Here is a 23,354-nt window from a genome sequence, read left to right as displayed (position 1 = left end):
AAAAAAAAAAAAATTAGGTAAACAAAATTTTCGTTCATCATCGAACTCTTTCCTCTCGTTTAAATTTGATATTTTATATTTCTTTGGTTGGAAAATTGCTTCATTTTTTTTTTTTTATTTTTTATTTTAGAATTTTATTCCAAAATTTATTGGACAGTTGGACAACCCCATTTCGACAGCGTTCTCTCTCGGGTAATGGTCGAATGGAATATTTTTTGCACGCTACACTGAATATAATGATGGCGAACTACAAAGCATTAGTCATTTCGAAAGCGTTTTGATTTCAACGTTATTATTGAACTACCGGGAGATAATCAAACTTACTTTATCAACCAAAAAAAAAAACCAAAAAAAAAGAAATTAAAAAAAAAAATTAATTCCCATAATATCTATATATACAATGTCTTGTGAAACCGCTTCATTATTATTTTAATTATATATTTATTTATTTCCTTTTTTGTTCTATCGTATCAGCGTTCTCTTGTCCTAATGACTATAACTATACACCTTTTCTAATCAAAAAATTTAATGGCAACATTAAATAATCGTGACTCGAAAGTAAATAAAATTGCATTTCGCAAAAATTCTTCAAGAAATATTGAAAATAAAATGAAATAATTTTTAAAATTAGAAATAAAATATTAATACTTCTGAAATCTATAAAGAAAAGAGTCATTAAATAGTTGTAAAAAAAATAAAGAAATTTTGTTTTATAAAAAATAATAATATTCAGAATGAAAAAAAAAGTCGAAATAATCTTTAGAGTAGAAATTTTTTGCCTGTGAAGAAAATTTATGACATTATCTTAACTAATGAGGAAAATCCGGTTTACTTTTCAAACCCACCATAATGTCGTCAATAATTTTTTTAAACTGGAATTTATCTGTTTGAAAAAAAAAAAAAAAAAAAAAAAAAACTAATACGAAGAAATATTTCTCAAATTTATTTCATCATGAGACATAATTTTCAGAAATATTCTAAAATTATATTTCATTTTTGTGGAGGTGTTTCCGTTTTTTTTTTTATTAAAAAAAATTCTGAAATGTTTTATATTGAAAATTAATTTTTATTATTAATTAACTATATGTATAAATAATTGAATAATTGAAAAATTTTTAAATTTAAAAATTATTTCATTTTACAAATTCATATTCATCTTGAAAATTTTACTTTCTCCAATATAAGATTATTATTTATTAATGATTATGGAATATTTTATTTAAATTCTGAATTAAAAATGAATAAAAAAAATAATTTCTCTCGAGATAATGTTGATTAATTTTTAAAATTTTAATTATAAATTTTCTCGAAAGAAAATGATTTTCTATTTTAGAATTTTTATGAAATTCTTTTTTTTTTTTTGCAAATTTTTAATAATTAATTTATTAATCATATTTTTATATATATTTATGAAAGTAACGATTTTCTAAATTATAAATAAAATATATTTTCAATATAAAATTTATTTATATTGAAAATAAATATTTTAACTATTTTTATGTTTTGAACAACTAAAAATCAATAATATGTTATCGAGTGCTAAAAGTTCAAAGTAAGATTAATAAGACATTAGTCATTGGAAAAACAGTTGCATAGTCCAAACGATAATATATATATATATATATATATAAATTTTTTTCATGTTCCCGAACATTCGACCCAGAAACTCGAAATGCGTGTTTTCGAGAGATAAAAAGATCGCGCGCAAAAATCTTTCTCTTTTTGACGTTGATTGATTATAATCAAATATAGTAACATACGTATATATATATATTAAAAGCAATGAACTACAATTCACCTACATTTCCCGTTTTCTTTCTCATTTATATATATATAAAACGAGCCAATTTAACCTTTACTTGACACACTTTTTCTGAGTATCATACTTGACACATTGGGGTTTTTTGTACCCCATCGACAAAAATCATCATGAAAAATAAAATATTAAATATATCTACTTCAATTTTTTTTTACATATTCTTGAGAGGTATCTTCTGAAAACTATATAAGTTATATAGTAGAATATTTAAAGTAAGTATTTTTAAAAAATTGGAAAACGTGAGGTATTTCGAGAAAAATTGGTAAGAATGGAAAAACGTGGGGTATTTTGTACCCCAGTGTGTCAAACAAAGGTTAAATAAAAAAAAATTTAAATCCCATTAAAATAATACAATTTAGAAATAAATTTAAATTAAAAAAAAAAAAAAATTTCCTTTATATATTTAAAATGAAAAAAAAATATAAATAATTCACAGAGGGTCTTTTATACTTTTTGTTTGATAAAAAAAAATCTCACGCTTTTATTTATCGTTGACTCACTGGTAGATAAGGGTCCGAAAAAAAAGGAAGTAAAGGAAGAAAAAAAAATGTTTTTGCTCTTTTGAAGTTTTTATTTTTCTTCTCTACCAATTGGAAAAATGCAAAATAGTAATTGTAAAAATTGTAATGGGGTTTTATGAAAGGAAATAAATTTTTTTCCTGAAGATAAATTACTGACGAGATAAAAACACCTGGACACAGGTGTTTTTGGCAAGGAAACACAGCTGTCAACTTCTCCTTCTAAAAACCCCGCGTTTTTTTTTTTGCGAGGTACTTTCACTCTAGGGATTTTAATATTCTGTGATTCAGAAAAAATTTGCAATATTGCAAAATTACAAAAAAAAAAATGAAGAAATATTTTGGAAAAATCTGCGGCTTGAAGAAATGTTAAAAAAAAAAATGTGTTCAATTTTGGAGACAAGAGGTACTTGCTCGTGACATGACGGACAGTAGATAAAGAGTGAGAGAAATAGAGACAGAGAGCAATAAACCATCAATATCTGAACACAACATGTTGAAGGCAGAAGCGAAAATTCAGTGTTTGAACGAGGCATTCTAAATTTAGGAGGAAGTATTGATTTTACAATTTGGACCCCTCCCAAAGTAAAAAATAAACCAAGCCAAATGTACTCTACTTTGATAGAGTGCCTCTCTCCTCTGCGCGGCTCGTTTCGACGCATAGGCTACATAAAGAAAGAAAAAGACAGACATCGAGAAAGATATAATCCAAAGAGGGAGCGAAAGAAGAAGAAGAAGAAGAAGGGAAAAATATAAGAGATTGAGGTGAAAGAAGAACAAGAAGAAGAAGAAGAGAGAGGTGAAATGCCAGAGTTCTTTCGTGGTAAGAAACAAAGAACAGAAAATTGATCGTTTGTCAAGTTTTATGTTCCCAGTTCAGAGTTGCGTGGTGGGAGGTCGACAAACCAACACAATAAGAGAAAACAACAGAAATTCTACTCGAGTGAAAGAAGCCCGCGAAAAAGCGCGGAAAGAGAAAGAGAAAGAGAGAGAGAGAGAGAGAAATCGAGTCCAGAGGAATATATTGTATACTTGAGGGAAAGGAATCAGAAGAGAATTTTTACTAGAAAAAAAGAGAGAAACCCCCAGAGACGTTAGGGATCACAAAATTAAACTTCAATATTACGTGAAACCGAATATTTCAGAAACCATTGAAAATGATTCTTATGAAATTGATATGATTAACGAAATATTACAATTGAAATTAAAATTCAAAATAGTCGAGGGAAACATTTCAATTTGGATATATATCGTTTTCAAAATTTAAATGAGTCACTTTCAAAAAAAAATTTTTTTTTTTTTTATTGACTGATCTCTCTATTTCAAATTTCTTTTCCATATATTTCATCGAAGAAATATTTTTTTTTTCTTTCGTGAAAATTTATTTTCCCAGGAAATTGATTTCGCCGATGAAATTGGAAATCCTCGAAGGCATGAATTTTTATCACGAAATTTGCCTTTTTCAAAGAGATTGGTGACTCATTGCAGAAAATGAATTTTTGAGAAATGTAAAGTGCGATAACATAAAAAGAAATTAATGGGAAAATTGTTCAACATCTAATGAAAAAAAATACAATTCTCTTGAAATTAATGATGGAATATTTTTTTTGAGAAAAAAAAAAAAAATATATGAGCGTGACGTTTGCGACCCCGCGGAGAATCGTCTCGTTTTCTTTCGAAGGAATTGGCGCGCGGAATTTCAACATTTCAAGGCCTTTAAACGCGAGAGAATCGCATGACATTCAAGGACGATGTAAAAGCACTATTTGGTCAATTACCTTGTGTGCTCTCAGTGTCTTTCCCTCGCAAGCGAGCGTGATATCGCAATACGATTGCCTCTCGAGTAGATGTGAAAACATTGTTTGCAAGTTGCTGTGGTGGTATTTCCATCTTAGGCAATATTGCTGAGGGAACATGATGGGTTGAGCGGGTGGTGCCGCCGATGTTGAACCGTTCCGTTGTTGCAACATACGTAAATTTGGCACTATTAGTGCCTCACCTCCGTCCTGAGTGATGTTGAAGTCTGCGTTTTCGTCCTCTCCGTCTTCACCGTTAGCTAAAAAAAATCAAAATTCAATCAGTATTTATTTTTTTCAATTTTCTTTTTCGTTTTTTTTCTTTTTGAAAAATAAAACAATTCTTTGCTATCAATATGAATCAATTTTTTATTTCTTTCAATTGACAAAATATTTATGTTAAACAAAATAATTCGAATCAATTAAATAATATTTGTTTTTAAATATAAAAATTCGAATTAAAATTTATTTGATTGAAATAAAAAATTATTTGCCTTAAAATTTATTTAATTCAACTTTATTGAAATTGCCATAAAAATTAAATAGAAAATTTTTATTAGCATTGAAACTATAATTGAAAATAACTGAAATTTAAATAATTAATTAATTTATATAAATAATTAATTTATTTATATAAATAATTAATTAATTTATATAAATAATTAAATAACTGAATTTAAGAAAATTTAAAATTGAGTAGATTTGAATATTAAAACTATTTCAAATTTTGAAATTTAAAAAAAATTAAATATTCGTTTTTTTTTAGAATCGTTGCAAAATTCGTTATTTCTATCCTAGGTCAAGTTTCGCGTGACACTTATCTCCTACAAACGCAATCGAGATAAGAATCATCGATTTGCTATCTTTCAAAGGATAATCAGTCATATTATACCATTTATTCTTTTCTATTTTTACGTCTTTTTTTTATATAATAGTCTTTTCGATGGTTTCTTTTCTTTTAATAGATCCTACTTTCATTGTACACTAGAAAAAAAATCTTAACCAATCTTAATTAATCTATAAATTAAAATTTATTATAAAATAAATATTTGTCAAAATATCAAATAATTAATTATTAAATAAATGAAACTGTTTTTTAAATTAATTTACTCAAATGAAAAATTATATTTAATAAAATAAATAAATTATTTATATAATTGAATTAAAATTGAAAAATTATTTTCATTTTAGTTAAAAAAAAATTCTCGCACAAATGGAAAAATTTAGCAAATAAAATGTAAATACAAAATTGATTTTTTTTTCAACGAAAAAATTTATCTGATCTTTAAAAAATATATATATAAAAAAAACAAGTTCTTTCTCGTTAATTGTTTAAATAGCAAGATCATCGTGTTGATTTTAATTATTATTTTTTTAGTGACTTACTTTTGTTAATCTTGATGAAAAGAAGTAAATAAATAAGAAACAATTATTGCTCAGGAAAAATCAACAAACTTGATATTTATTTGTTTGTTTTGTTTTGTTTTTTTTTTTTTTTGCACAAGATTTCTATCCTCTTGTCTTCATTATAGGGAGCATTTGAGAAATGAAATAGAGATATTTATCAGTGAAAATTTTGCCAGGAAAGTTTAAGATAACGTCGGGGAATGTAAACAAACATTACTCATTATTGTTAATATAGAGTGATCCAATTCGTATTTCTTTTCAATGAATTTTTGAATTAAAAAAAAAAAAAAAAAAAAAAAAAATTTACAAAAAAATTTATAAAAAAATTTATGGATAATTAAATATTTATATTTCGGGTGTTACCAGAGTCCTCGTCGACGTCGTCGTCTTCGAAGGACTGCTGCTCGAACTCGAACCTGTCCGAGTCCTCGAACCCTTCAACGTCCTCAGCCTCGAGTTTTTCGGTGTCCTCTTTCTTTTCACAAGAAGAACTTCCAACACCCTGACTCCTTCCCTCCCTCACCTTCTTCACGATAATTCTCCTCTTCACGACCAATTTATTTTCCTGCAAAAAAAAAACAAAAAATTAATAAATAATTTTTTTTTTTCATTTCGAATAAAAATATATTTTTCTCAGAAATCGTCAAATTTAAAATATAATAAACGGAAATACACTGTAATTGTGATTAATTTCCAATAATTCGTCTCAACATCTGTTCTGTTTCTATTATCTGCTTTCCAACAGAAAAGTAAACGTAGGAAATTTTTTCTTTTTTTGGCAATATTGAAAAAACTTATTCAATTTAGCGGGGAAAAATTTAAAAGGCAGAAAAAACTGTTTTTAAAATTTTTAATTATATTTTTTTTTAACTATATTATTTTGCGTTAATTAATTATTAATAATTCAAATTAATAGGGGGACAAAAATTTTTTAAGAAGTAAAATTTTAAATTATCGTTCATTTGGATTATTAATAATTAGGGAACAATTTATTTATTATTAATTAATTAATCGATTGTTAATTAATTATTTAATAAATAATTATTGTTTATAATTTAATTTTTAATTAATATAAAAATTTATAATATTAATAATTAATACTAAATAATATTTATTAATATTAATAATTAATACTGAATAATATTTATTAATATTAATAATTCATACTAAATAATATTCATTAATATTATTAATTAATAATAAATTTATTTATATTCTTTCTAAAGAAAATTATATTAATATTAATATTAATAATTTTTTATATTTAATTATTTAACAAATAATTATTGTTTATAATTTAATTTTTAATTAATATAAAAATTTATAATATTACTAATTAATACTAAATAATATTTATTAATATTATTAATTAATAATAAATTTATTTATATTTTTTCTAAAGTTATTATTAATATTAATATTAATAATTTTTTATAATTATTTATTTAATAAATAATTAATGATTAAAATTCGCGATTAATTAATATGTGAAAATAATAATTAAAATAAAAATTAACAGCGAATCATTCTGAATAAAAATTACTTTAGGAAAACCCAGTAATTCAAATCGTTGTGGTATAATGAAAAAAAAATTTATTTGATTCAAATAATCGATTGACTATTATCAAATAAATATTTATTTGTATTAAATAATTATTATTTGAATTAATTAAATTGTATTTATTTCAAATATGAAAATTATTGATTCAAGTAAAATTTATTTAATTCAAATAAAATTCATTTAATTCAAATAAAAATTATTTGGCTCAAGTAAATATTTATTTGAGTCAAGTAATTGACTATTTGAATCAAATTTCTTTTTTCAGTGTAGGTTTAATTTATCGATAGTTTTAATTGTTGTCAGCTAAATTTTACTAATTGTTAGTAAAATTTTACTAATTATTAGTAACTTTTACTAACAATTAGTAAAATTTAACTAATTCTAAAGCAAAAAGTGAGTCACTAATTTAAATTATTTTTTACTAATTCAGATTTAGAGAGAAAATCTAATAATATAATAGAAATGTGAAATTCGATTTGAAAATAAAAATGAATTTTGTTTTATATTCAGAAATTGGAGAGTTTCATTTATTTTAGAAAATGAGGATAAACTATTTTCAAGAGGAGAATCTAATATCGCGAAAGAATATTCTTCAAGTTTTCAAAAGTAGTCTAATTCATAGACACAATAGAAAGTATAAGGAATCTAGGATGCCGGCCGAATGTACTACATACTATATAATCTGGAGACCTGAATTTCGTTGATTGTGTGCATTTATATACTATATCTATATATATTGAATATTTTTTTTTTCTCTACACACTAATAATGCAAAAGTTGAATAAAATTTTAGTAGCAAAACTTACTCAATTCAAATATATATATATAAATATAAATATGTAAAACTATGTATATATACCACTCCCAGATAAGTAAACAAATCGTAAACTCTCGTCGGGAAAATTCTATAATATAAAATGTTGCGAAAAATGCAAGTTTCTTGCACAAAGGGCCGTCTTGCATCACTTCCATTTCTAGTTAAACTTTTGAAATAGCGATTTCATCGAGTGAATTTAACTTCAATCTCGATTTTCAATTCAAGTGTATAGGGGGCGAAAGAGAGAAAAAAAAAGAGAGAGAGAGAGAGAGAGACCTTGTGCAACCAACCCTAGAAAAAGTCTATATAGTTATCAGTTCAGTTTAATATTGAACTAATTAAAAGTTTCTGCAGTAAAACGTCAGACATTCTCTTTTGCAAGACAATTAGAATAAAACAAAGATGAAAATATTTATAATTTGCATCATTATATTGTTAAGTCGGCTGGAAAAAATAGAACATTACATTCCGATCACAAGCTTTATTTTCTTTTTTTTTTTCATTAAACGAACACTTTTTTTTTAAGTTTTTGTTTACTTGTGCGAAAATATCGTTTTTTTTTAAAGATTTTTTTTTCCAAATATTTTTTTAAGCTTTAAAAATCGATTGTCTTTTTTTCCTATACATTTTACTCGTTCAATATTTGAATTTAAAAATTGAAATTTTTTGAAAAACCATTTTCATCGATTGACCTTTTTTACGAACTTTAATTTAAAAAAAAAATTTCAATTTTTTTAAATGTACCACTTTATGGGGAGTTTAAATTAAAAATATATTTATTTAATTATATATGACGAGTTAAATAGGACACGTCGTTTATTTAATAATCTTTAAAATTCTTTCTTTATTGGTATTTTTTTCTTTTTTTTTTTTTTTCTTTTCCTTTATAAAATACGTCTTTGAAAATTATTGACCCGTGTACCTTTTGACCTTAAAGATTTGTTCAAAAGCTATTGTCTCGACCATCTTCTCGAAGAAACTCACTGAGTCATCGTTTAAGTTAATCGAGTTAAAATCGTGCATCCAGACTGTAATATATAAACTGCCATTGCAATCGAACAATCTTTTTCGTTATACATATACTTTATACACTCTCTGTATGAAGAAATAAGAGCATTAAAAAAAAAAAAATAATTTTAAATATTGATTAACTATTTTAAAAAAAAGTGGCACATTTTTATCTTTAAAATGTTAGTTGAATTTTCATTAAATTTTTTATACGAATATATATAGAACGTAAATAACTTTCCAATGAGTCAATATAGATTGAGATTGTAAAAATTAAGACTTAATTTCGCAAAGGAATGATTCTTTATCAAAAAAAAATTTTTTATTTTATTTTTTTTTTTTGCCACCTTTCTGTTAGGATACTTGAGCAATATTCATCAGTTTACAGGAAAAAGTATCTATTGCAAAGTGTGGCGGGGATGTAATTCGCTGTCGTAACATTTATTTTGCAACTAGTTGCAAAAAAAAAAAAAAAAAAAAAAATGAAAAAAAGAGAAAAAAAATTTAATCATTCACCAAGGTGTGAGGTGAAAAAAAAAAATATGCATGAAATAAAATTTATTTAGTCGCAAAATACTTTAACTTTTTTTTTTCTCTCTAATTAACCTTTACATAAAAATTAATAAATAAATATTATATTAGCAACAACATTGGGGGAAAAAAAAGTAATCAATTTATATATATGTATATGTAGAAAAGCAGGTCAGATTATATTATATATACGAAGAAAATATTTAAAAAAAAAAAATTTTTTTTCATAATTGTAAATTATTTAGCAATTTTTTAAATTGAAATTTTTTTTATTATTGCCCTTATTGGTCTTTGATAATTATGAAATTTATTGTAAATTTATATATATATATATAAATAAACGGTCCTCGCTAACGGAATAACGGTTTTGCGGTCGCGATTATAGTTTTACGAAGAAAGTCGAATCAGGGCATCGTATATAGTAGAGCTCATAATCAAATATTAATTTTCCGAAACATTTTCATTTTATAATAATATTAAAATATAAATAAAAAATAATAACAATAACAATAACTATAATAATAATAATAATAATAAAAATAATTGGCGGTAGCTCTCTTTTGAATTTTAGTAAAAATTACAACGGAAAAAAATCTTTATAAATCTGGAACAGCAATACGTTTCTCAAGAATAGCAAAAACTTTCGATGTTTTAGTGAAATATTTCGCTGTTCCAGATGAAGATTTTTTTTAAAAATATATAATAAATAAAATACAATAATTAAATATATTAAATTAATTACATTATTAATTTTTTTATTTACCACTTTAATTTAATTATTTTTCGTTATTTGCAAATTTATATCCTTAAATAATTTCCTGTGTAATAATTTAATTCCTTGCGCGTAATTATTATTATTATACCACCGAGTATAAAAAAAAAATCATAAATAAACAAATTTTTTCTATATATATATATATATATAGAAAATTATCAGCAGCAAAGATTAAATGAGATTAAAAACACTTATATATAATGAAATATATTGTCTATATATATATGTATATATTTTTTTTTAATGATAAGAGTACGGGAAAACTTTCTAACAACAAAAACATACTTTAGATTCAATTTTATATATATTGCACAAGAGACAGGAAAAATTCTATTATAAGCCCTTGTTTTTTTTTCATATTTACAAATTTTTTTTTTCTTTTTAATTTTTGTTATTTATTTTGCCAAAAAAATATTTTACATTATTATTATTATTACTATTACATTATAATTATTATATTATTATTATTATTATATATTATTACTATTATATTATTATTACTATTATATTGTTATTACTATTATATATTATAACTATTATAATATTACTATTATAATATTATTACTATTATATATTATTACTATTATATTATAATTACTATTATTATTATTTTTTTAAAAAATATTTTAGAAAAGAATATATTTTAAAAATAAAAAAAACATTTGGAAAAATATTAATTTTCACCTGTTTCGTTAAAATAGATAAAAAAAAAATTTCGTGGTTACAAAAATGAAAGTTCAAAACTACTTATTAAAGTAATGAAAAAAAAAGAAAAAAAAGAAGAAGAAGAAGAAAAAAAGAATAAGAAAAGAACGAGAAAAGTTACTTGAGAGGAATTTGTGATGAGAGAAAAAAAGAAATGGAAAGTGAAGAAGACGATTTTGTCGATTACATCTGTGAGACAGTGTCCCACGTGGCGATAAGAAGCGATAGGACAGGAACGAGGAAATACGTCTGCTGCCAGTTGTATGTGTGTGTGTGTGTGTTGCGTTTGAGGAACTGGAGTAACAAGGTCGAATCCAAGAATTATTTACTCCTCCGCGTTTGAAGCTTGAGTGAGCACAGAGAGAGAGAGAGAGAGAGAGAGAGAGAGAAAGAGAAAAAGAGAGGCAAGGGCGAAGGGCAAAGCTGCTGGCTGCTACCACCACCGCCTCATAGTGAAAGGGAAACGAGAAAACGAAAGGGCGAATGAAAAGAGGAAGGAAAGAAAAACAAAGGACGTCGGAGTCCTTGAAATCGAGCAAAGCTATCGTTGAAAAGTTGAGACGCGCGCGAGTTTTCATCGCGTCGTGCGCGCTGCTGTGAAATAGAAACTCACAAAACTCTTTCACAAGAGTGGCGACACAAAGGGGGAGGAAACGATAACAGCTTATCTTTTCATGATAAAAAAAAAATGCGATGCATAAAAACGTCCGAGTAAAACCAGAAAAAAAAAATGAAAAACAAAAAATTAAATACAAATTAAAAAAAAATCATATATTAATAAATTCGGAAAAATAAATAAAAAATTTTTAAAAATATAATTATGGCAAAAATTATTTTTTTTTCAATAAAAAGAAAAATAAGAAAAGTTTGGATTATTTTTTTTTTCTATTAAGTGATGAAACGTATTTACGTCATCGCGCTTCGTCGCAGGGTGCGTCGACACGTTTACGGAAATTAACAAGTTATATGTTGTTATATATATATAAAACGTAACGACCTACAATACTACAAAATGCTTAGGGAATCGTTGTCGTTCTTTCAACCCTTCTTATTCCTTTTTTTCGAGGAGGAATGAAATTCTTTTTTCCGTTTTCTCCTTCCCTTTTAACGTTTTCCACCCCTCAAAAGCCCCCCCCCCCCTTCTTAGAGGCATCCCTCCCCCCTCCCCATGCCCTTCGCGCACTTGAACCACTCCAATTCCACTTCTTATATTTCCACTTTAGGTTTAACTTTCCGTCAGCGAATATCATTCCATGCCAAATTTAATTTCACTATAATTCATCGAAGAAAAAAATGGGAAAAAAAAATTTATTGTCACTCATTATAGCATTAATTAAATGAAAGAAGATTACATTAATAACAAAAGAAAAAGAGTTGTAAGCAAATTAGAATTGTGACAAAAAATATTTCTCCTTTTTTTTTTCGTCTCGAAAAACGGTCAAATTTTTTTATTTAATTTATTTGATTTTAATTAATATCATTTAATACGATTACTAATTTTAATTAATGTTAATTAATTGCCGTTGTAATTACCTTTTCAATTATAATTACTATTTCAATTGTAATTACTATTAATTTTAGTTACCTTTACAATTCTGATTACTATTACAACAACTATTACAATACTATTACTATTACTATTACTATACTATTACAATTCCAATTCTGATTTTTATAATTTTAATAATTATTGTAATTGGAATTACTACTAATTTTAATTAGTTTTTCAATTCTGATTTTTATAATTTTATTTACTATTAATTGTAGTTACTGCCAATTTTAATTACCATTGATTTTAATTACTATTAATTGTAATTTCTACCAATTTTAATTACTATTAATTGAAATTTCTGCTAATTTTAATTACCATTAATTTTAATTACTATTACAATTTCAATTCTGATTTTTATAATTTTAATTACTATTAATTATAATTTCTACCAATTGTAATTACTGTTATTTATAATTTCTACCAATTTTAATTATTATTAATTGTAATTTCTACCAATTTTAATTACTATTAATTGAAATTTCTGCTAATTTTAAGTACCATTGAATTTAATTACTATTAATTGTAATTACTATTCATTTTAATTACCTTTTCAATTCTGATTTCTATAATTTTAATTACTATTACAATTTCAATTCTGATTTTTATAATTTTAATAACTATTAATTGTAGTTACTGCAAATTTTAATTACCATTGATTTTAATTACTATTAATTATAATTTCTACCAATTTTAATTACTATTAATTATAATTTCTACCAATTTTAATTACTATTATTTGTAATTTCTACCAATTTTAATTATTATTAATTGTAATTTCTACCAATTTTAATTACTATTAATTGAAATTTCTACCAATTTTAATTACCATTGCTTTTAATTACTATTAATTGTAATTTTTACCAATTTTAATTACCATTAATTTTAATTATTTTTTATTGTAATTACTATTAATTGTAATTATCATCAATATTGTAATTATTTATAACCAGCTACGGTTATAAATTGATATTATTTGTATTTTTAACATCGGAGAAAAAATTCCGAAGCACCGGGAATCGAACACAGAACCCTAACGCTCGTTAGTCAACACCCTAACCGCGAAACCACGGACGCACGCTATTAAATTTTTCACAATACTAGAACAAATTCTTTCTACATCTAAGTAAAATGTTTTTTTCTATTAAATTTATTGTAAACTGAATTTAAATTTAAATTAACTTTTTAATAAATTGATATATATTAGAATTGAAAATTAAATAAAATAAAAATTTTATTTTATTTTCAATTCTACATTAAAATAGTGATAATGAAAAATATAAAAATATTAGTTTTAAAATTATTTTTACTTTCAAGGATAATTTAATTGCAGATGCATCTTAAAAATAAGATAGTTGACAGTTATTTCTGCAAACTATATAGCATTACTTAGTAATAATAATTACAGTCAGTGATATATAATTTTACCTCATCGCGATGTATTTTTAATAAAGGATAAATCTTAATTAATTCTATTTTCAAACTCACCGAATGTTTTATATATACATACATATATATATATACATATATTTATTCGTTGTTACAACTGAATGTGAAAATCAATTGAAATATTAAAAGGGCTTCATGAATAATATAATTGAAGTGTGAATTATTGCAATTTGCACTTTTCAATAATAATCAACCTTGTCAGCTTCAACTTTCACTGATTATTAATTACTAAAAAATTGGAAAATAAATTTTTGTCAATCAAAAAAAATTTTCAAGGAATAAATCTCAAAAAATACATATTTCAATAATAATAAAATTTCAAAATTTTAATATTTCTTCACAGAAAGATTTTTTAAATTATTAAAATAGTCTAATCTTATAACCCTGTAAATATCAAGTTTCTAAAATTAGACACACTTTTATTATATATATCGTTTGACTTTGAAGCTTTCAAAACTAAAAGCTTTAATGCGAGTGAAATAAAAAAATTAGCTCATTTGTTTAACGAAGAAGATTTTTATTTAAAACAAAAAAAAAAAAAGAAAAATTCACTGAAATATCTTTCATTTTGTTCTACATTTTTCCAATATTGATTTTCGTATATTTTTACCTTTCTTTTTCTCATCTTTCTTTTTTTTTTTTTTATTCTTACCCTTATCTCAATTAAAACCCGGGGAATGAAAACTCGTTGAATTGAAAAATTTAATTTAGTATTTGTCAACGCCCACGTTGATTATTCGAATAACTTGAACTCATCCTTATTCCAGACGCTGGTGGAAGTCAAAAAAAAAAAAAAAAATGAAAAAATAAAAAACAAGCAAAACGACGACATCATCGCACGGGTAAAATTGCAGACTCAACGAGTTTTCAAGATAAATGTATTTCATACGTCTACAGGTATGTGCTTTCCAAAAGAAATACAATTTTGAACTTGAAATTGTGTCGAAAATAATATATATATAATATATCGAAACTTTTTCCATTTCCTTTTATTTGGTAAAATAATATTCGTATTTTTTTTAAGTGATAACAATATTCGCAAATTTAGGGAAATGGAAAAATTTGAATCGCAATTGTAAAATAAAAAAAAATATATAGCTTTTTATTAAAAAAAAAAAAAAATTTACCAACGGTTTTACTAATTAAGAATACAACGCTTCGTGTAGCACGAGGCGATGAACGATGAACGTCCATCGATCGTCTGGATACGAAAGCTTTTTTTTTTTTATTTTTTTTTTACGTTGAATGAGACATTTCAGTCAGAAAGACTATTTAATTTTCTATTTTCAAGCATTTAACAAGTTACTAATGCATCGTTGACAAATTATTTTCAATATTTTCAAATAAAATGAAAATAAAAAAATTGTTTAGTATAATAATAATAATTGTTTAGTGATTAATTTACTCTAAGTTGGATTGACAAAATATTTTCAGTAAACATTAACGGATTTGGAGAAAAATAGGAAAAAAAATCCGTAAATAAAATTTATATGAATATTCTGTAATGAAAAATAAGAGTGCGCTCGTGGTCTCGTGGTTAGGCTCTCGACTTTCGAGCATTAGGGTTCTGCGTTCAATTCTCGGCGCTTGGGAATTTTTTCAAAAACATATTTGGATGAAAAATAAATTAAAAGGTAAATAGGGAACAGGTAAATAGAAATTGCGTAAAAAAAGTAGGTCAAAAAAATTTTTTAATAAAAAAGGTCTTAAAATTCAGGAAAAAAATGTAATATCGATTATTAATGTGATAAAAAAAAGAGAAAAAAAAAAAAAAGTTACATCATCGTTGTAGATAGAAGGAATGTGTATAGGATGTTTACGATCATTCGATACATCCTCATGGCAGAGGACAGGCCGCGGGGGTGGGGGTACTGAGAGTGTTACTTCCGGTTTCTGGCGGGCAACCAACTAAGTTCCGCTCTCTCAGTTCCATCGATACTCAATATTGGCTCGAGTCTCGTATATATATAAATGTGGTTCAATGTCTGCGGACATATATATATATTGGTGCACGATATATGTAGAGAGAACTGTCTCTCTCTCTCTCGCTCCTTGCTTCTTGTTGCCAAATTGATTTTGTGTGAGCTGGTCCTGCCAATTTTGCGGGGTTGTCTACCTGTCTGCGGCCGATACATTCTCCGCTATTGTTGATGATTAACTTTATCCATTAATCTACCAAGCACGAAAACCAACTCCCAAGACTAAAACACACCACCACAATCTACGTTTATACCATCTGCCTCCTAAATACCGTGCATTTTATTCCCAAATTCTCGCCACAACTAATTAATAAACCGTTTTTGTTTTCGTTTTTTGTTTTTTTTTAATTATTGATACGATAATTCGTACCGAGAGAATTTTTTAATATTTAAAAATTTATATCGATAAAAAAAATTCTGCTATTTTCCTTTATTCTGTATATACGCAAAGAGAAATTTTTTATTCAAATTATAAACATAATTTATTTGAATTCAATAAAAAATATATATTTTTTTCTCAGAGCTAAATATTTATTTGCTTCAAAGAAATATTTATTCGTTTCAAAGAAATATTTATTTGTTTCAGAAAAATATTTATTTGCTTCAGAAAAATATTTATTTGCTTTAAATAAATATTTATTTTCTTTAAATAAATATTTATTTGCTACAAATATCCATTTACTTCAAATAAACATAAGCAATGCAAATATTTATTTGTTTCAAATAAATATTTATTTATCTCCAAAATATTTTTTTTTTTTTGTTACAAATAATTATTGCAAATAATAATATATAGTTAATAATCATAGAAATTTTCTATTGTGATAACTAAAGAATATTTCAATAACAATACTAAATGAGATAAATTAACTTTTTTAAATTAAAAAAAATATATATATTAAATGTTATATTATCAAAAAAAAAATATTTTCTTATCTGCGTTTGTTTTAATTTTTTTTTTCTTTTTTTTTTTTTGAGTGATGAAATATAGAAACTGATGTGTCATCATTTTTTTCCCCTACAATTTATGTATTAAATTTATTTTTTAAAAAAAATTAATTAAAAAGTAAATTTCTTATTAAAATTGAATTACTTTTTTTTTTAAATTTAATAGTACATTTTTTGAAAGTATGTTAATTTCAATTTTGATTGAATTAAATATTTCTCAAATGAATTTGTTCGTTGAAATAAATAAAATCTAGTGAAAATTAGTGTAAACGAAAAAAAGTTTAATTTAAGAGATATTTAATTGGTACAAATTAATTAGGGAGAGAAAATTAAAACATCTTATAGAAAGGAATTTAATAAAAATGAAAATTTATTTCGTAATTTTTTAAAATGGTAATAAAAATAAATAATAATTAATAATTAGTAATTAATAATTAGTAACTAATAATTAGTAATTAATAATTAGTAACTAATAATTAGTAATTAATAATTAGTTATTAATAATTATTAATAATAATAAATAATGAATTTTATAAAAAAAAATTCTTGAATAAAAATAAATGATTTCTCATATAAAAATATTTTCTATGATAACAAAAAACTATCAAATTTGATAAATCTCTATATAGTGATATTAATCTAAAGTGCGCAAACTATACACCTGTAATTCATTTTTTCATTATCTAGCGCATTTTTTTCATTTTTATTTTCAAATAGACTAAAAACGATTCAAATCTTTGATCTTTGACGTAGTAATAAATAAAGTCCAATCTTTCTCAACATTTTTTTTTTTACATTGGAATTTTTGTCATATAGTTTGATAATCTTACAAACACAGTTTCATTTTAATTTATTTTTAAGAAAGATAGTGACGGATACATGTGACCCCGTTAGATTAACGGATGTAACTTTTTTAAAAAATTTATTATTCCGATAATAAACAAATCACAAAAAAAAAAAAATGAAACAAACCAAGTAAAATTTTTAGTTTAGAGAATTAATTTTTTTTTAATTAATTTTGAGATAAAAAAATTTTTAATAATAAAAATTGCTATACGTAAATATTTATATATAAAAATATCTTTCAAAGTTCTTTACTTGCGTTATATAGAGTATATGTAATCGACTTTTTTTTTTCTTTCTCTTTTTTTTTTTTTTGATCTCGTAATACCGATCCGCAGCTTAACTCAAAATTAAACGAATATATTTCGTGTATCTGTATACATATATATATATATACAGATATCACCGAAACTTTCGCACGCTATCAACTTTCAAAGGGGGTAATGAACTTGCTAATAATAAAGACACAGTTTGTGGTTTAAGGACCTCGTTTATCGAATTAATTATTCTTAGAAGAATTAAATTTTTTTTTTTTTTTTTACTCTTTTTTCAATTGACATTTAAACTTTATCGAAAGTACAAGAAAAAAAAGTTACATTGAACTTCAAACATTTATTATGATAATTGATATTTAAAAAAAAAAACTAATGGAGCTTAACATAGTTTTTTTCCCCAAATTAATATAAATGTAAAATAAAAAATTATTTATTTATAGAAATACAATTATTTTTGAATAATTGAGAAATTATAAAATTACTATTAATTAACATTTACTATCTTTATCATCATTTGTCGTGTTAATTAAAAATTAATTATTTGAACAATACAATTATATTTAAAAAAAAAAAAAAAAAAAAACTAGTTTTATACGATGGATAAAAATTGTGAGAAAAATGCATTAGCGTGCAAGTTAATTGAGAGCTTCCTCAAAGTAATAGAGTTTAAAAAAAAGAGAATTAAGACGATGAAAAAAAAAAAATTGCAATTTTCCTGTAAAAAAAAAAGAAAAATCAATTGGGAAATATATTGGAAATAATTTCAAGAGTACACCCGGAGTAAAAGATTTTTTTGATTTAAAGAAATCAATTTCTTTGACTTGTTTTCTTTCATTAAAAATAAAATTTTCTTTGAAAAAAAAAGCTTTTTACACTCACAAAAAAAGATATATGTTTGAACCAAATGTACCATTTTTTTATATTTACCCAATTTTTTGGTTAGCTCAAACAAAATTTGTTTAATTCAAATAAATATTTATTTGATCTAAATAACTGTTTGGTTTATATTAATAAATTTTTTGAACAAAGAAAAAATTTGATTGAGCTAAATAAACTTTTGGTTCATGCAACCAAATGTTTAATTAACTGTATATTAATGCATTTATTTTGTTGATTTAACCAAAATTTGATTGCTTTAAACGAATTTTTTTCTGAGTGCAGTTTCTTTATTTCTTTGAATTAAAGAAATTTTTGCATTAAATCAAAGAAATTCTAATATTGATAAAGAAACATTTATTTGAGTGAATAAAAAATTTCTTTGAAGGCGAAGATAATTTTTTTTTTTTTTAATCAAAGATAATTTTCTTTGTATCAAAGAAAAATTTGTCAAAGAAATTGATTTATTTAAATCAAAGAAATCTTTTTTCGTCGTGTACTTTTTGATGTTTTTAATTTATTTCCCATTTGTTTTGTATTTTGTTGCCAAGTGCGCGCATCAAGATTTTTTACATTGAATAATTTTTTTTTTTTTTTTTTTTTTTGAAGGATTTAACAAACAGAAAATTAAAGGGGGGTATTGGGGTTCCGGGACGCGACAGGCTCGCAACACGACGACGATGCAGAAAAGATGGTCCCGTGTGCGGGCTTCGTTCCCATGATTCTCTTTCTTATTCCCGTCTCTTTTCTTCGTTCCTATATGAAATGAAGGGAGAAAAAGAGATAGAGAGGAAAAAGGGGTGGGGGAGCTTTTTTCGTTTTACAAACTGGTTCAATTTTTTCTCAAAATGCGGGTGAACACCGCGGAAACCGGTTGTTGTCTTCTACGCCACAGAAACTGACCAGGCGTCGTAGGGGAATGTCTTCTCATTTCTCCTTCCACTTTATATATATATATATATAAGCGTCCTTTGTCACATTCCTGAACTTATAAATTCATCTCTTTATATACCCTGTGTGTACTTATATCACAATTTTCTTTCTAAGTTTATTATTCGCATTTTTTGTTTTTTATTTTTTTAACTGAAAAAAATATTTATTCGTATTTAGAATAAAACAAAATTTATTTCAAGCAAATAAAAATATATTTGTCTCAGTCTAATAACATTTTTTTTTTTGTTTTAAATACAAAAAGAAATTTAGTTAGCACAAATATAATTCTTATTAGTGGAAATAAATTTTTTATTTAACTGAAATAGAATTTGTTTTTATTGGAAACTAATATTTATTTGTAAGAAATAAATATTTACTTGTATCAGATAAATATTTATTTGTAACAAATAAATGTTTACTTGTATCAAATTAATTTTCATTTGTAACAAATAAATATTTATTAAAGTTGTTAAAATTTATTATTTATTTATTTATTTTTTTTGTATCAAATTAATTTTCATTTGTAATAAATAAATATTTACTTGTATCAATATAATATTTATTTCCAACAAATAAATATTTACTTGTATCAAATTAATATTTATTTGCAACAAATAAATATTTACTTGTATCAAATTAATTTTCATTTGTAACAAATAAATATTTACTTGTATCAAATTAATATTTATTTGCAACAAATAAATATTTACTTGTATCAAATTAATTTTCATTTGTAACAAATAAATATTTACACTTGTATCAAATAATTATTATTTGAGTCAATTAAATTCTATTTGTTTGAAATACATAAATTATTTTTTACAGTTTATTTAATTCAAATATAAAAATTATTTGATTGCAGTAAATATTTATAATAGTCAAGTAAACGTTTATTTGAATTGAATAAATTTTTTTTTTAGTTTTGAAAAAAGATATTACATAGAATTTTGCAAACTAATTAGTTGTATGAACTATTTCGTTAAATTCATGAGAAAAAGTTGGGAATAAGTATTAATATAAATATATATATATAATACTCACACTTCTTTCGTGTCTCGAAATTGCTTTCAGTGACGTTTAATAATTTATGACTTCCGTGCCAAATAAGATATCTAGTTTTCTAAAGTATAAAAAACTCCCCCCCCCGTATTTTTAATCTCACATTTATTGTAATTTCTCATTTAAAAGTTTAAAGTTTTTTATATATTGTAATAGTTTTTGTTATTTTCGAAATATTTTTTATTGTCATTAAAAAATTGTTTTTCTATTTATTAATAATTACTATTCTTAATAATAATTACTATTCTTAATAATAATTAATTAATTAACTAATTTTTTTTATTAATTAATTATTTTGTATTCGATCAATTTTTTTAAATTCTCCTCCTCTTTTTTTTACTAATTATATTATTTATTGAAATGATATAATTATTATTACAATTATATAAATATATTTTTTTTATTTATACAAATTTCATCCATATCTAAATTGACGATAACAGTTATATTCTCAGTGAATTAAATTAATTAAAATTCACCTATACAAAGACGTGTTTGTCTTTTACAAGTGGAATAGATTTAAATCGTTTTGTTAAACAGGCCTTTTTTTAAACTTGTTATAAAACAAAACATTTTCCGCTATTTATTTACCCCCCCCTCTCCCATTTTATTGTAAATTTATATATATGTATAATAAACATATATGTGTGTAGATACGAACTTTTGTGGGAAATGTAACGGGAACGAGTGTTGGAACCTTTGCAAATTTCATGAGGGGCTATGGGATAGGCGAGAAGTCACAAAGTTAGATGAGGAAGTGATATAAGGAGAAAGAGAGAGAGAGAGAAAGAGAGACCTAACTTTTCCTTCGTGGGAATTGCTTATTTATGTACATATCCGTTAGTACAATTCACCTTGTGTTATATATATATATATGTTATTACAGAGAGGATAAAATCTTTTTATAAATATGTGAAATTGATAATGTTCGATTAAAAAAGAATTGGAATATGTTTTTCTATATATATTGCAATTTTAAGCCATTGTTTCGTATAGGGCAAAATATCTATTAAAATTTCTAATTAAGTTCATCGCGATATTATAATTAAGTTTTCGATGATGATGATAATGATAATAACGAACCGTATCATTGATTTTGTGATAAATTTTCTCAACTGATTACAAAATATAATTTCGTAACTGAAGGACAAATATAGATGAGGGAACTATCACCAATTTCGTTCTCTATATATATAGTTAAAAAGTAGTTTAAATTATTGGAAAAATATATATATATATATCCCGAGTCGAAATTTAGACTCTTTATAAGTTCTCTAAAAACCTCCTTTTATTCTCTCCAACACTTTCATATACCCTTTTTTTCGACCTCGAATTTGCAAAAGTGGAAATATTTACTATATTGGAGGCTGAAAGGAGGGTTTAAAGATGACTAGTGAGGCGTAAAAGAGGTTAAAAAAACAAAAAAAATAAAATTAAAAAAAATGTAAAAATTGGATATTTTTTTTCTTATGGACATTATATTTATTGACCCTATTGAAGATATATTTATTGGTCTTTGTCGTAATACTATATAAAACTTTTAGAAGGAATAAAACTTCGAAAAATTCAAATTAAGAAAAAATTCCAAGATCTCTCTTTTCAACCTCTAAACATGCAGATTTGGAAATAAGCGCATGATTTCAGGCTGAAAAGAGGCTGAAAAAATCGAGGGTGAAAAGAGGGAAAAATTTCGACTCGGGATATTACACCCGGAGAAATGTTTTATTTGAACCAAATATAAATATATTTGTGTTAAATAAACGTATATTTGTTATTATTATTAGTATTATTATTTATTATTTTTTATTTATTATTATTATTATTATTTATTATTTATTATTTTTTATTTATTAATTATTATTATTATTATTATTATTATTATTATTGTTATTATTATTATTATTATTAGTTAGAATTATTACATAATCAATAATAATTTCTAATGATAAATTTCAAAAAAAGAATTTTTTTTTTTTAAATCCTAAAATAATCAATTTTAAAGAAAGGGCACTTATTCCAATTTATATATTATTAAATGTCGAGATCCGATTAGACAAAGTATAGCATATCTGATCAATTCAATATTCATGATTGATACACACACACACACTCACACACAGATAATAAAAGTTACTAACGAATTTGTGAATGCAGAGATCACTCATTTAATCAAAATTCATTTGGAAATTGCAATTGTACATATTGGAAAATTTTGTAAACCTGCTTTTCACACCACAATCAATCATTATCATTATTGATGGTTTTTTTCCCCCCTCCCAAATTTATCCAGATTAAAAAAAAAAGAGAGATAGAAATAATCCTCTGTAAATATATTACTAAATTGCATATTCTTTTAAATAATATATTTAATGATCATCCTTGAAAAAAAAGAACAAATTTTTTTTTTGTTCTTTTAACCTTTTTTTTTGGAAAATTTGAAATCTTTATGAATGTACCTTTAAACAAAATTCCTGAAAGCTTTTTATACAATAATTTTAATATATCA

General features: G+C 23.8%; 2 protein-coding genes and 1 long non-coding RNA gene across 5 annotated transcripts in view; 1 reads left to right on the top strand and 2 right to left on the bottom strand.

Annotated features, from left to right (window-relative positions):
* The window catches only part of LOC127283100 (uncharacterized), a 114,031-nt gene that overhangs the window by 11,689 nt on the left and 78,988 nt on the right, over positions 1-23,354 (bottom strand). For all 3 annotated transcript variants that reach the window (XM_051307778.1, XM_051307779.1, XM_051307780.1), the window contains 2 exons: positions 5,904-6,105; positions 4,116-4,393 (listed from right to left, as the gene is read on the bottom strand). In XM_051307778.1, the coding sequence (XP_051163735.1) occupies positions 4,116-4,393; positions 5,904-6,105 (480 nt within the window). The remainder of the gene's footprint in view (positions 1-4,115; positions 4,394-5,903; positions 6,106-23,354) is intronic.
* Positions 1-23,354, bottom strand: part of LOC127283097 (AT-rich interactive domain-containing protein 5B-like) — a 230,308-nt gene that overhangs the window by 160,210 nt on the left and 46,744 nt on the right. The gene's annotated exons all lie outside the window — the stretch shown is intronic.
* Positions 1-23,354, top strand: part of LOC127283109 (uncharacterized) — a 54,122-nt gene that overhangs the window by 12,681 nt on the left and 18,087 nt on the right. The window contains exon 2 of the long non-coding RNA XR_007843302.1: positions 14,703-14,832. This is a non-coding gene — a long non-coding RNA (uncharacterized LOC127283109). The remainder of the gene's footprint in view (positions 1-14,702; positions 14,833-23,354) is intronic.

The sequence above is a fragment of the Leptopilina boulardi genome, unplaced genomic scaffold (assembly GCF_019393585.1).
Source record: "Leptopilina boulardi isolate dan_hultmark-lab unplaced genomic scaffold, ZJU_Lbou_2.1 LbouV2_305, whole genome shotgun sequence".
Lineage (NCBI taxonomy): Eukaryota > Metazoa > Arthropoda > Insecta > Hymenoptera > Figitidae > Leptopilina > Leptopilina boulardi.
The sequence above is the reverse complement of the archived record's forward strand: the minus strand, read 5'-3'. Positions and strand labels throughout refer to the sequence as shown.